Source organism: Micromonas commoda, chromosome 9 (assembly GCF_000090985.2).
Source record: "Micromonas commoda chromosome 9, complete sequence".
In the NCBI taxonomy this organism is placed as follows: Eukaryota; Viridiplantae; Chlorophyta; class Mamiellophyceae; order Mamiellales; family Mamiellaceae; genus Micromonas; species Micromonas commoda.
The window spans coordinates 1,122,199-1,136,015 of NC_013046.1; the positions used below are offsets into that span (position 1 = coordinate 1,122,199).

The 13,817-nt window shown below is 66.6% G+C and overlaps 7 protein-coding genes across 7 annotated transcripts; 4 read left to right on the plus strand and 3 right to left on the minus strand.

Moving 5' to 3' along the window:
* Positions 1 to 671: 671 nt before the first annotated feature.
* Positions 672 to 3,323, plus strand: MICPUN_102467 (predicted protein; the record flags this gene model as incomplete). Its single annotated transcript, XM_002504361.1, has 1 exon — positions 672 to 3,323. One exon carries the CDS (start codon positions 672 to 674, stop codon positions 3,321 to 3,323), a length of 2,652 nt encoding a protein of 883 aa, XP_002504407.1.
* Positions 3,324 to 3,428: 105 nt separating this feature from the next.
* MICPUN_61595 (predicted protein) lies at positions 3,429 to 4,160 on the minus strand (the record flags this gene model as incomplete). The annotated part of the gene is made up of 1 exon (XM_002504687.1): positions 3,429 to 4,160. One exon carries the CDS (start codon positions 4,158 to 4,160, stop codon positions 3,429 to 3,431), a length of 732 nt encoding a protein of 243 aa, XP_002504733.1.
* Positions 4,161 to 4,262: 102 nt separating this feature from the next.
* On the plus strand, positions 4,263 to 6,566 carry MICPUN_61596 (predicted protein; the record flags this gene model as incomplete). Its single annotated transcript, XM_002504362.1, has 1 exon — positions 4,263 to 6,566. One exon carries the CDS (start codon positions 4,263 to 4,265, stop codon positions 6,561 to 6,563), a length of 2,301 nt encoding a protein of 766 aa, XP_002504408.1. The 3' UTR covers positions 6,564 to 6,566.
* Positions 6,567 to 6,669: 103 nt separating this feature from the next.
* Positions 6,670 to 7,899, minus strand: MICPUN_61597 (predicted protein; the record flags this gene model as incomplete). Its single annotated transcript, XM_002504688.1, has 1 exon — positions 6,670 to 7,899. The coding sequence occupies one exon, from the start codon at positions 7,897 to 7,899 to the stop codon at positions 6,670 to 6,672; it is 1,230 nt and encodes a 409-aa protein (XP_002504734.1).
* Positions 7,900 to 8,285: 386 nt separating this feature from the next.
* Positions 8,286 to 10,323, plus strand: MICPUN_95143 (ATP-binding cassette superfamily; the record flags this gene model as incomplete). The annotated part of the gene is made up of 2 exons (XM_002504363.1): positions 8,286 to 8,805; positions 8,886 to 10,323. 2 exons carry the CDS (start codon positions 8,286 to 8,288, stop codon positions 10,211 to 10,213), a joined length of 1,848 nt encoding a protein of 615 aa, XP_002504409.1. The 3' UTR covers positions 10,214 to 10,323.
* On the minus strand, positions 10,300 to 11,467 carry MICPUN_112693 (hypothetical protein). Its single transcript, XM_002504689.1, has one exon. The coding sequence runs from the start codon at positions 11,456 to 11,458 to the stop codon at positions 10,355 to 10,357; it is 1,104 nt and encodes a 367-aa protein (XP_002504735.1). The 5' UTR covers positions 11,459 to 11,467; the 3' UTR covers positions 10,300 to 10,354.
* A 158-nt stretch (positions 11,468 to 11,625) lies between these two features.
* On the plus strand, positions 11,626 to 13,596 carry MICPUN_61600 (predicted protein; the record flags this gene model as incomplete). The annotated part of the gene is made up of 1 exon (XM_002504364.1): positions 11,626 to 13,596. The coding sequence occupies one exon, from the start codon at positions 11,626 to 11,628 to the stop codon at positions 13,594 to 13,596; it is 1,971 nt and encodes a 656-aa protein (XP_002504410.1).
* Positions 13,597 to 13,817: the final 221 nt, after the last annotated feature.

Below are 13,817 nucleotides of genomic sequence, written 5' to 3' on the forward strand. Positions count from 1 at the left end.
TCGCGAATCGGGAGCCCGCCTTCGCACGCATTTTTCACCGCCGCCGACCCCGCACAGGACGGCGCGCAGCGACCGGACAACCTCGCGCCGGTTCCCTCGCAAACGCGCCCGGGCACCGCTCCGTGATGCCACCCAAGCGCAAGGGCGCGTCCACGACCGGCGCCAAAGCCGGCGGCCGCGAGCGCAAGCCCGCGATGAAGCGTGGTCGCGGCGGCGGCGGAGGCGCCCACAACAACAAATCTCGCAGGTCCGCGCCGACGGGCGGCAAGGGAGGCAAAGGGGGAAAAGGAGCGGGCGCGGCGCATCGCGCGCAGAGCTACTACGAGGTTGACGAGGACGACGACGACTTCGCGGGCCGCGGCGCCGCCGAGGCTGAGGAGTACGAGGGCGTCAAGGGCGAGTTCGACGATCTCCCGAGCGACTTTGAGGACGAGGAGATCGACGAGGAGGAGGCGTTCACCGAGGAGGACCTCAGAAAGTACGGCGACATTCAGTTCGAGACGTTCAAGAGCTCCAAGAAGAAGGGCAAGAAGGCGTCGGCCAAGGCGGCCACCGTGGACGACGACGACGACGACGACGGGTTCTTCGACGAGGATGACGACGACCTCGACGAGTTCGACGACGAAGAAGAAGAAGATGACGGGGAGGAGGAAGAGGAGGAGGAGGACGTCATGCTGGAGTCGGAGAGCGACGAGCCCGAGGAGGCCCGCGCCAACGGCGTCGCGGATCTCTCCGAAGAGGACGACGACGACGACGAGGACGGGGAAGAGATGGACGAAGAGGACGACTCAGAACCCGCCTCCGCGGAGGAGGAGGAGGAGGAGGACGAGGAGGACGAGGAGGACGACGAGGAGGAGGACGAGGAGGACGACGAGGAGGACGAGGAGGCGCGCGCCGCGCTCGTCTCCGACGTCGTAGGCGTCCCTCGCGCCGACAAGCGCCGCCGGCTCAAGCGCGGCATCACCGAGCACGGCCGCGAGGGCGAGTTCGCCCTCGGCCCCGCCGTCGGCTCCGCAAACGAGACGGACCTCACCGATCCCGGAGCACCGCCGGGCCTGTCCATCGCGTCCTTGATGGCGTCCGTGGAAGGGCAGGGCGCCGCCGCGGCCGCGATCGGGTCGGCGCGGCGCAGGCTCGACCGCCTCGCGAACAAAAAGGCGACGCCGGATGCGGTTCCGTTACCCCGCGTGGTCAACGAGCGCATCGAGCGCAAGGCGGCGTACGAAACCACGAAAGCGGACATCGCCAAGTGGCAGCCCATCGTGAAAGAGAACAGGGAGAAGCCCACTTTGAATTTCGTGGGCGTGGAGCGGGATAAGATGCACCGCAAGAAGACGCTCGCGTCGATCAACACCGATTTCGTCCCCGAGAATGACTTTGAAAAAGAGATTATGGCGCACCTGAAGGAGGCGAACGCGCTGACGGGGGAGGACGTGGAGCGCGCCGAGGACCTCGCGCTGAACGAGCTCACCCCGGAGGAGGCGAGGGAGAGACGGGCGAGGCTGGCGAAGATGCGAAACCTGCTGTTCAAGCACGAGATGAAGGCGAAGAGGGTCAAGGCTATCAAGTCCAAGACGTTTCACAGGCACAACAGGAAGACGGGGGCGATGAAGGTGATCGACGGGGAGACTGGGGAGGAAATCGGCGACGACGACGCCGCGCTGGAGGGCCTCGATCCCGATAACTCGGTGGAGGCGAAGCGCGAGTACCTCCGCGCGCAGGAGCGCATGCTGCTCAAGCACAAGAACACCAGCAGGTGGGCCAAGCGGGCAATCAAGAAGGGGCTCGCGCATCTGCCGGGCACGAAGGAGGCCATCGCGGAGCAGCTCCGCATCGGCCAGGAGCTCAAGCGCAAGATCGGCATCGGCGGCGAGCGGGGCGCGAGCAGGGACGACGACGACGACGAGTACTCCACGGACGCCGAGACCGACAGCGACGACGACGCCCCCGGCGTCGTCGGCGGCGGCGCAGGTGCCGGCGACGTGAACGACCGCCGCCGCGCGCTGGCCAAGGCTAAGCTCCGAACGATGCAGGCCATCGAGGAGGGCGCGGCGGGGGCGGAAGAGGAGGGCGGGCTTTTCGCGCTGCCGTTCATGGCGCGGCACATGAAGAAGAAGCGCGAGGAGGCTGAGGAGGAGGCCAAGCAGCTGCTGCGGGACATCGAGAGGGCGGAACGCGAGGCGGCGGCGGGGGCGGGGGGTTCCGACGACGACGAGGGTTTCGGCGGCGGCCTCGGCGACGGCGACTGGGGCAAGGGCGCGGAGAAGTTCGAGGAGACAGACGACGGCGTTGGGCAGAGGCGGAGCAGGATCGTGTCCTTCGGCGGCGGCGTCACAGCTGGCGGCGGCGGACCCTCCGGGAATGCGAAGCCGAAGAGACCGCCGCGCGAGGACGGTTCCGATTCCGAGAACGACGGCGGTCCACGTGAGCTCGGGGACGACGTGGACGACGACGACGAAGACGCGGCGATCGATCGGAACGAAACAAAGATGAAGCGAGGCGCGAACCGCGCCGCGCGCCGCGCCGCCGCCGCGGGCGAAGCCGGCGATCCCCTCGCCGCCGCGCAGGTTCCCGAAGTTTCCGGCCCGGCGACTCACCCCGCGGCGACTGTCACCGTCCACCAATCGGAGGTGAAGGAGCTCACCGCCGCGGCGAAGAAGAGCGGGAGCGCGCTCAAGGCGCGGATGGCGGCGCGCGCGTCAGGCCGCGGCGCGGTGGTGGTGACCGCCGGCCCTAAACCCGCCGACCGCAAGATTGACATGGCCATGGACCGCGACGACGACGACGACGACGACGCCAAGAATCACCCGGCGTCCAACGGGGTCGCGGACCTGAACCAGCGCGACCTCCTCTCGCGAGCCTTCGCCGGGGACGACGTCGTGGGCGAGTTTGAGGCTGACAAGAACGCGGAGGTGACGGACGAGCTCCCCAAGGTTGACGTCCCGAAGCAGATGCCCGGTTGGGGCGGGTGGGCGGACGTGCAGGCCAAGCGCGGGCCGCCCAAGTGGCAGCTCGAGGCTGAGCGAAAGGCGCGCGCGACGCAGCAAAAGGCGCTCAAGGCGAGGCGGGACGCCAACTTGAAGCACGTGGTGATATCCGAGCGGTACGATAAGAAGGTGGCGGGTTTCAACGTGGAGCACGTGCCTCACGGGTTCGACTCCAAGGCTGTGTACGAGGGGAGCATGAGGACGCCGCTCGGGCCGGATGCCAACACGGACAAGTCGTTCCGCGACCTGACGCGACCGAAGGTGCTGGTGAACGCGGGAGCGGTGATTCGACCGATGACGTTCCCAAAGGGAAGGCGGCCGAAGCAGAAGGAGTGACGGGCTCGGGTTTGTCGTCGAAGGGGCGAGACGCGAGACGTCGTCGCGTTTGAGAATCCATTTCAATCGACTCTTTACCAGCAGTACCAAATCGCGGCGGCGGGATCATGTTTCAGTTTTCACCGCGCGACATTCCTTGCACTTAGAGCGCTGACGGCCGTGCTCGCAGATGCCAGACCCGCCGCACTCCTTGCAGTATTGGCGGTGACGACCGTGCTCGCAGATTGAGCCCCCACCGCACTCCTTGCACGTATAGCGTATACGACCGTGCTCGCAGATTCCAGACCCACCGCACTCCTTGCACCGAGAGCGCTGACGACCGTGCTCGCAGATTTGAGACCCACCGCACTCCTTGCACTCAGTGCGCCGGCGACTGTGCTCGCAGATTTCAGTCCCACCGCACTCCTTGCACAGAGAGCGCCGACGACCGTGCTCGCAGATTTGAGACCCACCGCACTCCTTGCACCTGCGGCGCTCACGGCCGTGCTCGCAGATTGATGCACCACCGCACTCCTTGCACTTAGACCGCTCGCGACCGTGCTCGCACATTGAGCCCCCACCGCACTCCTTGCACAGAGAGCGCCTCTTCCCGTGCTCGCAGATGCCAGACCCGCCGCACTCCTTGCAATGAGAGCGCCGCTTCCCGTGCGGACAAGCGCTGCACACCTTGCAGTTCGACCGATACTTCACCCCGTGCTCGCACGGCCCCTTCGTGCGAGGGGCTCTCTTCCGCTTCGTCCCCTGCTTCGTCACCTCCTCTCCACCACTCTCCGTGTCCTCGACTTCGCCATACTCGTCAAGGGTCACTCTCACGTTCGGCCGCCAGATCGACGGCATCCCTCCCCGCGCCCCGAGGAGTGCAGCGCCCGACACGCGCCCGCGACGCCACGACAAAATGTACCCTACATACTTGTAACTGAACGCGCGTGGACCGCATTGATGTCAACTCGATTTGGCCATCCGGGGCGTTCGACATTCGTCGCCCGCGCGACCGGGTTCGGGATGTTACGCGGCGCGCTGGTCACGGCGCTCGTCGCGAGTTCCCTCGCGCGCGGCGGCGACGCGATCGGCGCCGACGATCGCGCTCGCGCCGGAGGGTCGCGCCCGAACGTCGACGCCGTCGTCGTCGATGCCCCCGCCCTAAAAAACGTCCTCCGAGACGTCTCGGAGGAATATTCCGGGGTATCGTCCAACGCGGCGTCGCGCCGGCTGCTGGCCAGATCCGCCGCGCCCGATCGCGACAACGGATCGTGCGATGTCCACGCGCCGTCGCGGTTCGCCGACCCGGCCGCGCGCGCGCCGCTCTGGGGCGGCGGCGCGGCCCAACCCACGCATCCGTCGGTCGTCAGATTCATGAACGCGCAGGGCTGGCGGGATCCGCAGCTCGTCGTGCCGAGACCCGGCGACGCCGCGCAGACCTCGAACGACGACGACGACGACGACGACGACGACGACTGGATCGCGCACGCGCACGACATGCTCGCCACCACCCAGTTCTTCGTCACCACCTCGACGATAACCGAACGCGTCGCGGACGACCTGCGTCGGTACGTCTTTCGCCTCGCGTCGCGCCACGACGAGTACGCCTCAGACGTAGGCTGCGTCGGTAACCTCGCCAACTGCAAAGAACGCTTCGACATGCCACTGCGTCTGTCCCACCCGGTGGTGGCCGCGATGAACCAGTACGTCCGCACGATGAGGCCCGTGATCGAACGCGAGCTGGGCCCGAACGCGGAGCTCTGCGAGCTATCCGCGCTCATGACCTGCGCCGGGTCTCCGGACCAATCCGTGCACGCCGACGGCCGCGGCTTGGGCAAAAATGACCGACTCTTGTCCTCGTTCACGGTCCTGCAGGACACCACGTCGGCGCACGGACCGACCGAGGTGTTCTTCCCGTCCGAACTGACGTCGGCGCACGCGACGAGCGCGGGGAAGGCGCTGGTCGCAGCGACGGCTGGCGAGTACGGGTCTCGGTTTGAAAAGATTGCGACGGCGTCGCCGGCGTTGCGGCGACTGGCGAAGCGGCTGCGTGCGAAGTTTGGCGTTACTAAAAACGGTTCGACGAGGGCGCGAAAAGGCGGCGAAAGGATGGACGACGCGGAGGACCCGGTGGAGCAGTTGCGGGACTTACTGGTTCGCGAGCACGTGTACAGGAGCAAGAAGACGAACATGCTCTACTTTCGCGTTCCGTGGGAACCGGAGATAGATAATACGGATGGGAAATTCGACGGCGTTCACGGGTCGAAGCTCCGCGGCGGCGCGAACAAAGCCGGCGGCGGGTCCAAGGGCCGACGGTACAACATCGGCATCACCGCGTCCCTGCGACAGGGCTCCACGCTTGTGTACGACTCCAGGGCGCTGCACCGCGGCAGCGCGAACAGAGCCGGATCGCGTATTTTGTTTTTGATGTCGTTTCAAAACCCGGGCGCGGCGGTGGACGGCCCGACGTACACGATGGACCCGCGGTACCAGCGCACGGAGACGTGGACGGCCGACGCGGATGCTGACGCGGATGCTGACGCGGACGCGGAAACAGGCGTTTCTGCTGACGTGTCACGTCCCGATAGGTCCGACGGACCCGATCCGGATGACGACTGGAACGCGGAGGACGACGACCCGGACGAACCGGAAGGCATCGACGGGGACCTCGCCGCGCTACGCGCCGAATACGGCGCCAAGGGGAACGAGGTGGCCATCGCGGAGCTGGCGAGGCGACGGTCCAAGGCTGTGACGGACGAACGGAAACGGGCGAGGAGGACGAGCGCGTTTACGCGGACGCGGGGCGTGATCACTCTGGCGGATTTCCCAATCGAGCCGGACGTGGACGACGACGACTTTTCGTGGGTCAAGTCGTCCCGCGCTGACGTGGCGAGCTTCCAGGAGGGGAAGCAGGAGTCGGAGATGGCGGAGAAGGTGCGACGCGCTGGGATGGACTGGGGCGAGTATCGGCGGTGGCGCAAAAGGGTGCACGCGGCGCTCGAAGCCGGTCACGTGGACGCGGCGTTACACGCGTGGCCCGGCGCTCGAGGCACCAAAGGTACTGATAAAGGGACTAATGAAGGGACCAATAAAGGGTCCCGTCAAGGCGGGGCGGAGCGGACGGAACGGTGGGACGACGACCTCGGCTTCGTCCCGACGACCGCGAACGACCACAGGCAGCCGCTTCTCGACACGGACGACGGTCCGGGCAGTTACCGGCAACAACACGCCACGTACGCGTCGAGGCTCGTCGACGTGTAATGAGCGTTGAGCGTTACCTTCGTAGTTCTAAAAGTTATATTCGCGTAAGTGTTACCGCGTCGTCTAATTCTTGGCTCTGACGTCACCGCGTCCTGTTCTCAGTCCATCAGTCGTCGATCGTGATCACCTCCTCTGCCGGTAGGTCCTCGTGCTTCTCCGCCAGTGCCAAACACCTCGAGTACGTCGCCTCATCGACGTCCATCCTCAGGCTCCCGCTTCTCATCTCGTAACAGCACGTTTTCCCACCCTTGCCCTTGCCCGGCCTGCCCCCGTCCGCATGCGACGCGTACATCCCGGCGTACGTCGCGGAGTCCGTCTTGTACCGGAGCGTCATCCCACACCCGAACCTGCGCTTCAACGCCACCCCGGCTCTCTCGACGTCCCCCCTGTCCCTGAAGTCTCGGGTGTAACAAATCAAGACGCCCTTGTCGCCCTTATCGCCCTCGTCGCCCCCGCCCGCGGGTGCCTTGGCGGCGACGAACTCGCCAGCCTCCACAGCCTTGGCGCACTCGACGAACCACGCGTCGATGTCGTCGGACGGCACCCCCATGATCATCCACTTGCCGACGTACGAGTGGTCGCCGGCTGTGCCACTTTTTTTTTCGTTATGCACGTAGACCCATTGCTTCTCCGCGGGCGCCTTTGTCACGGGGTTCAACGCGGCAAAGACGGAGGGCGGGGTGTCGTCGTGGTGCGTGAGCCACGCGCTGCCCGGCGCCGGTGCCGCGAACGCGCCCTCGAGGGCTGCCGGCGGCACGTGCCCGACCGAGGCTGGGACGTCGTAAGGGCACGTCAACAGCTCGAGGGCGGTTGACGCGGATGACGATGCGTCACCGCCCGATGACGACGCGTCACCGCCCGATTGCCGTCGGCGGAGGGTGAGTCGCACGGGCACCTCCGCGGTGGGGAGCGCGTCGACGCCGTTCGGCGCGTCCACGACGCACGCCACGACGGCGAGCGCCCCGGAGTCCAGCGCGGGCGCGAGGACCGCAGCCTGGGCGCCCTTGACGAAGCCGGCGTGGATGGGGAGCATGCCGACGGTCACGTCGACGGCGATGGCGTTTGGGTCGTGCGCGTTGGCCCGGTCGCGCCGAAGGCGGAGGGCGGTGCCGTGTTTGAGCCGCGCCCTGCCCTCCTTGTGCCTCTTGCTGCCCACCAGCCGCGCCGATACGACGTGCGTACTTGCATCGTCGGCATCTGGGTCGTCTGCGTTTTCGGCTCGCGTCTCGTTCGAGAAGACGCGCGCGGGTTCGGGCTCGCGCGAGGGTTTCTTCGCGACGTCGCCGCCGCTCGCGGCCACCAGCGCATCGTATTGACGCTTCAGCATGAGCGGCATGTCGCGCCGAACGAACCCTCCCCCGGCGCCGGTGCGTGGGGAGTCGACAGGGCGCCCCTCGGATCTGTCGTTGCCGGTTTTGATTTTTCCGAGCAGACGAACGAACCTCGGCCGGATGACTCACGAAATGGATAAAGTTGTCGTAGGGTTGTCCCATTGCCCCCGCCGCTGTGAACACGTCCGCGGAGATGCTGGAGCTCGCCGCGGGCATCGCGTTGTGGTCGTGCCCGCCGCACATCAAGATCCCCGGCGTCGTCGGACTCGCCGCGCTCCGCGGCATCCGCGCCAAGCTCAGGGAACGCGAGGAGGAATCGGGTAACAACAACACCATCGGCGATGCATCCTCCGCGCGGGACGAGGTCGTCGTGCGGTGGGACGACGTCCGCATGACCCTCCAGCCCACCAAGAAGGAAAAGAAGAAGCTCGGCGCCGACGCCAAGCCCAAGCGCATCCTCGACGGCGTCTCGGGCGCCGCCAAACCCGGCCGACTGCTCGCCATCATGGGCCCGTCGGGGTCGGGAAAGACCAGCCTCCTCAACGCCCTCGCCGCGCAGGTTCCCAGGTCCAAGCGCCTCACCCTCAGCGGCACCCTCCGCCACGACGACGTCTCCGTGGGGCAGGACACGCGTCGCAACCGCAAGCGTCTGAACGACGCCGTAGCGTACGTTCAGCAGCAGGACGTCTTCTATTCCCAGCTCACTGTTCGAGAGACGCTGGAAACCGCCGCCGCGATGCGAATGCCGACGTCTAAGTACACCCAATCCCAACGATCCGAAGCCGTGGACGACGTCCTGCGCGCCATGGGCATCGCGCACGTCGCGAGCTCCAAGGTGGGCGACGTCAAGACGAGGGGCATCTCCGGCGGCGAAAAGAAGCGTCTCGCGCTGGCGTGCGAACTCGTGGGCGGTGCGTTTATTTATTTTTCCTATTTTTCCTATTTCTCGAGTATGGGCAATTAGTATGACGCCGTGTTTTGTTTATTACAGGTTCCCCTCACGTCGTGTGCTGCGACGAGCCCACTTCCGGACTGGACGCGTTCCAGGCGCAGCGCGTCGTGGAGTCCCTCAAGAAACTCGCGTCGGACGCGCGACGCACGGTGGTGTGCTCGATCCACCAGCCGAGGGGCAGCATCGTGGCCATGTTCGACGACTTGTGCCTCATGGCCAACGGGAGGTGCGTGTACCAGGGCGCGTGGACCGACGCGCCCGAATGGTTCGAGCGACTCGGGCATCCCATCCCCACCAACGCCAACCCCGCCGAGTTCCTTGTCGACCTCGTGTCGGTGGACACGAGCTCGGACGCGAAGCAAAAGGAGAGCGAAGCTCGCGTCGAAGCGTTGGCGGCGGCGTGGGAGAAACGCGGGAGAAGCGCTGACGTGGACGCTGACGTGGACGCTGACGTGGCTGAACACGCGGCGGAACAGAAGACTGACGAGTCCGCGCCCGCCGCGAGCGCCAATCGCCGAGCGGGTCTCGCCGCGCAGTTTTTCATGCTCCTCAAGCGCTCGTGGCGGCAAGTCCGCCGCGACGGCGCCACGAACAAGATCCGACTCTCCACGTCCATGAACAGCGCTCTGGTGTTTGGATCCATCTTCTGGCGCATGGGGCTGACGCAGACGTCGATCCAGGACCGACTGGGTCTGCTGCAGGTCTCGGCGATCAACGCGGCGATGGCGGCGCTGATGAAGACGCTCACCGCGTTTACGTCTGAGAAGGTTATCGTCAACCGCGAGCGCGCAAGCGGATCGTACGGGATGTTGCCGTATCTCGCCGCCAAGCTGTGCGCCGAGTTGCCCGTCGGCGCTTTTTTCCCGTTGGCGTTCGGCGCCGTGGTGTACCCGATGGCGGGCTTGCACCCCCGTGCCGATCGATTCGCCAAGTTTGCCGGTTTGATCGTCCTCGAGTCGTTCACGTCTTCCGCCATCGGCCTCGCGGTGAGCAGCGTGGCGCCGAGCACCGAAGCCGCGGTGGCGATGGGTCCCGCGGTCATGGTGCTGTTCATCGTCTTCGGCGGGTACTACGTCAACGCGGACAACGTGCCGATGTGTTTCCGATGGATCAACAAGTGCAGTTTGATCAAGTGGGCGTTTCAGGGTTTGTGCGTCAACGAGTTCGCGGGATTGGAGTTTGAAAAGAGCGGGAAAAAATACGGCGATCAGAGCGACGGGGGCGTCGTGCTCGAGCGCCTCGGCTTCGTCGGCACCAGCGCGGGGGACGCCGCGCGCGAGCAGGTGAACGTGGCGTCGTTCTGCTACCTGCTCACGCTCTACCTGCTGGAGAAGAACGCGCCAAAGTTTCAGTCCATGGAGCCGTGAGCTTGCGGTGAGAGTACGAACGCGAGTGGCGCTACGCTTGTCAAAGTTACTCGCATCGGGACGCGACGCTAGAAGCCTGTACTCATAATAAAAGTGAACGAATCGCGTCGACGAAACGGCTAAAACGGCTAAAACGGTGGGCTAAAACGCGCCCGTCTCCAGCATCGCGGCCATCATCCGCTCGTGTTCCAGACCCTGGATGTACCAACGCCCGACGCCGACGCCGAAGAAGAGGCACACGACGGTGCCAAACGCCAACACCGCCACCGCGTCTTCGTAAACCTTGCCCCTGTCGCCGTCCTCCTCCAACCCGTCGACGTCGAACATGCCCATGCCGGGAACCTCGGACCACCTGACGCAGTCGGTGATTCGGTCGTCCCAGGCTTCCAGAGATGTCGCCGGAGGCTTCCGGACGTCGAGAAACTCGAGAAGGTCGCGGCAGATTCGCCGATTCCGCACCGATCCGTCGTTGACGAGCGCGATCAGGTCTATCGTCTCGTCGTGCGCCGCGAGGGTCAATGTCGCGGCGCCCGCATCGGCACCCCCTTCGGCACCCCGCTCGGCACCCCCTTCGGCACCCCGCTCGGCACCCCGCTCCTCGACGAAGCGAAGCCGCGACGTGCTCTCGATCTTCGCCGCGGGCAGCCGCATCGTCCCGGTTCGCGCGGTGTTCCAAAAGAGCAGAAAGAGCGACCGCCACCTGAACCTCGAGAGCTCGCCCATCTTATCCAGGATATCGTAGAGCTCGACGTCCACGCCCGGCCACGCCTCGCCGATATCGTGGAGCCATCGCAGCTTCGCCGGGACGAACACCGTCTCCCAACGAACCACCAGCTCGTTCGCCGCGAGCCTCTCGCATCGGTTCACCCTTCGGACGCATCGGTAGAGCTCGTCGTCCTCCACCTTCGGCCAGCGCGCGCACAGCCGCGCGTAGTCCACCGCGGCGCCTCTCGAGCCTTTCGGGACCCATCCGCCGACGTTGCAGTAGAGCGCCCCGCCGTCGGGCGCGACCCCGGGCTCGAGGCGGTACCTGGCAGAGGCGGACGCCACCGCGAACGGGGTGCCGAAACGTTCGATGGCGGCCACGTGCTTCGCCAGCGGGTCCGCCGGGGCCCCATCGCCGCGCGCGCCGCCGCTCGGCGGCGACGGCGGCGAGGACGAGGACGAGACGCGCGGGACGACGACGCGCGGGACGCGTCTCGTCGGCGCCGCGACCGGTGGCTTTCCCACGCAAGTCGCCGGCATCGCTGCTCGGCACCCTGTGAACCGCCGAGAGCCACAGAACGGTGTCGACCCATCCGAGGGAAAAGGATCCGTGTCGAACTAAAAGCGCCCCACCGCCGCGCGCCGCTCACCCTCTCGCGCGCCCCGCGTCCGTTCTCGAAGCGCGCTCGAGAGGAACGTCGGGATCGATGACGCGGACGGCGGGATGCCGACGCGGCGCGGCGCCGCCGCCCGCGCCTCCCGCGCGTTCGACCTCGACATGTTCCTCCTCTTCTCCGGTGACGTGTCGATTTATCCTCGCGCTTTTCGCGTCGCTGGCGACGTCGCCCGCGTTCGCCTACAGCAGCGGCCCGAACTCGTGCTCCGCGGCGTCGCACGGCGGCAGCGCCATCAAGTCCGGCGACGGCGGTCACGCGCTCGCGCACGACGGCGGCGCGTCACCGGCGCCCGGCGCGCGTCTCACCGTCACCCTCTCCCACCCATCCACCGCGTTCAAGGGGTTCATTCTCAAGTCCGACGAGGGGAGCACGCTGGCGGTGAAGGACGCCACGAAGACGCAGACGGTGTCCTCCGCGTGCAGCGGCGCACTCGGGCACAAGTCCGCGGCGGATAAGACATCCGTCGAGGCGTACCTGACCCTCCCGACCGCCGCGGGGAAGACGGTGACCGTCTCGGCCGAGGCGGTGAGGGGCAAGATGGAGGTGTACAAGGTCACCGCGACGATTACCACCGCGTCGTCGACCGACCCGTCGCCTCCCCCGTCGCCGCCGCCTCCCCCGTCCCCGCCGCCGCCGCCCCCCGTCCAGTTGAAGCTCGCCGCTCCCGCGGGATGCGACCCTTCCTCGCTCGGATACGCGTGCTCCGCCAAGTTAACCTCGGCGGGTGGCCACGACGACCACGGCCATCGTCGAAGATCATCGAGGAGGCGGAACCTGCTGGGCGCGAGCGCGACCGGCGCGGAGATCGTCCTCCACTGGACCCCAGGGGGCGTCGACCTCGCGGCGGCCGGGGTTTCGTCCGACGTGGCGGTGAGCAGCAGCCACGTGGCGTTCGCCGTGCAGTCCACCAAACACGGCGCGGGTCACGCCGTGGGGGTTTCGTTTCAGGAAAAAGAAAACGCGATGGTCCCTGCGAACGCGGTGATTGGCTGGATCGGATCCGGCGCGAATGCGAACGGCCACGTCGGTTCGTATCGCCTCCAAGGGTACTCCGTCGCCGACGTGGTCGGCCCGTCGAACCCGAACCTGGCGATCGTGAACGCCTCCGTCGAGGCGAGCGCGTCGACGGGCACGATTGTTCGTTTCACCGCGAGCGCCGCGGATATCGGCGAGGACCGCGTCGGAGACTTCACGTGCGGCGTTCAAACCCGAACATCGCACCACCACACCGCGTGCGTCAAGTCGATCGGGTACGCCATCTCGTCCACCGCGGGTCTGTCGTACCACGACGTGAGCCACGGCGCGGCGGGGGTGGACCTCGTCACCGGGAAAGTCACGGCGATTAAAGTTCGCGGCGCCGAGCGATACAGGACGCACGGTTTGCTCATGTCCGTCGCGTTCGCCGCGATGGCGATCGGCGCCACGTCGTCGCTCGTCGCGCACAGCTCGAACCTCGTTCCCAAATCGCACCGCGCCGCGTGGCACGCGTGCCACGTGGCGACGCAAGTCGCCGCGACGGCGGTTGCCCTCGGCGGTTTGGGGCTCGCGTTGAACGTGGAGGACGGCGCGCCCGCGGCGCTCGACTGGCACGGCCGGGGCGACGCGGACGACGTGTACAGGGCGCACGGCGTGATCGGGATCGTCGTGGCGTTGATGCCGGTCGTCCAGGCGCTGCTGGGCCTGACGCGGGAACCCGGGCCCGACGACGATAAGAAGGGCGGTGAGAAGGCGAATGACGTCTCGGAAAATAGCGGCCGGAAAACGCCCAGGCGCTCGGCGCACAGGGCGCTGGGGTGGGCGATCGTGCTCGGCGGCCTTGCCAACTGCGTCCTCGGAGCCGAGCTGCTGAGGCGCAAGGTTGGGGATTCGCCCGCGCCGTACGTGGCGTCCGCGGCGGCGTTTTTGTGTGTGTGTGGTGTCGCGTTGGCGACCAAGTCGGCGCTTTGGTTCAAGTCGACGGCGGACCGGGACAAGGTTCGCGCGTACGTTGGGGACGCGTGAGGTGCCGACTGGGGACGCGTGAGGTGCCGACACCGCGAACGGGAGGTGACGATGCGGGTGGGTGTTTCGCTCGTGTTCTTTTAGCCATCGCGAACGCGCGAGTACTGGTACCTTCCTTCGTGACTATGAACTTTTCAATACGAGCCGATTTGATCTTGCCAAGACAACTTGAAGACGACGTCGACACCGGTGAGGGAACACAGAATTCGTCCCTTCCATCC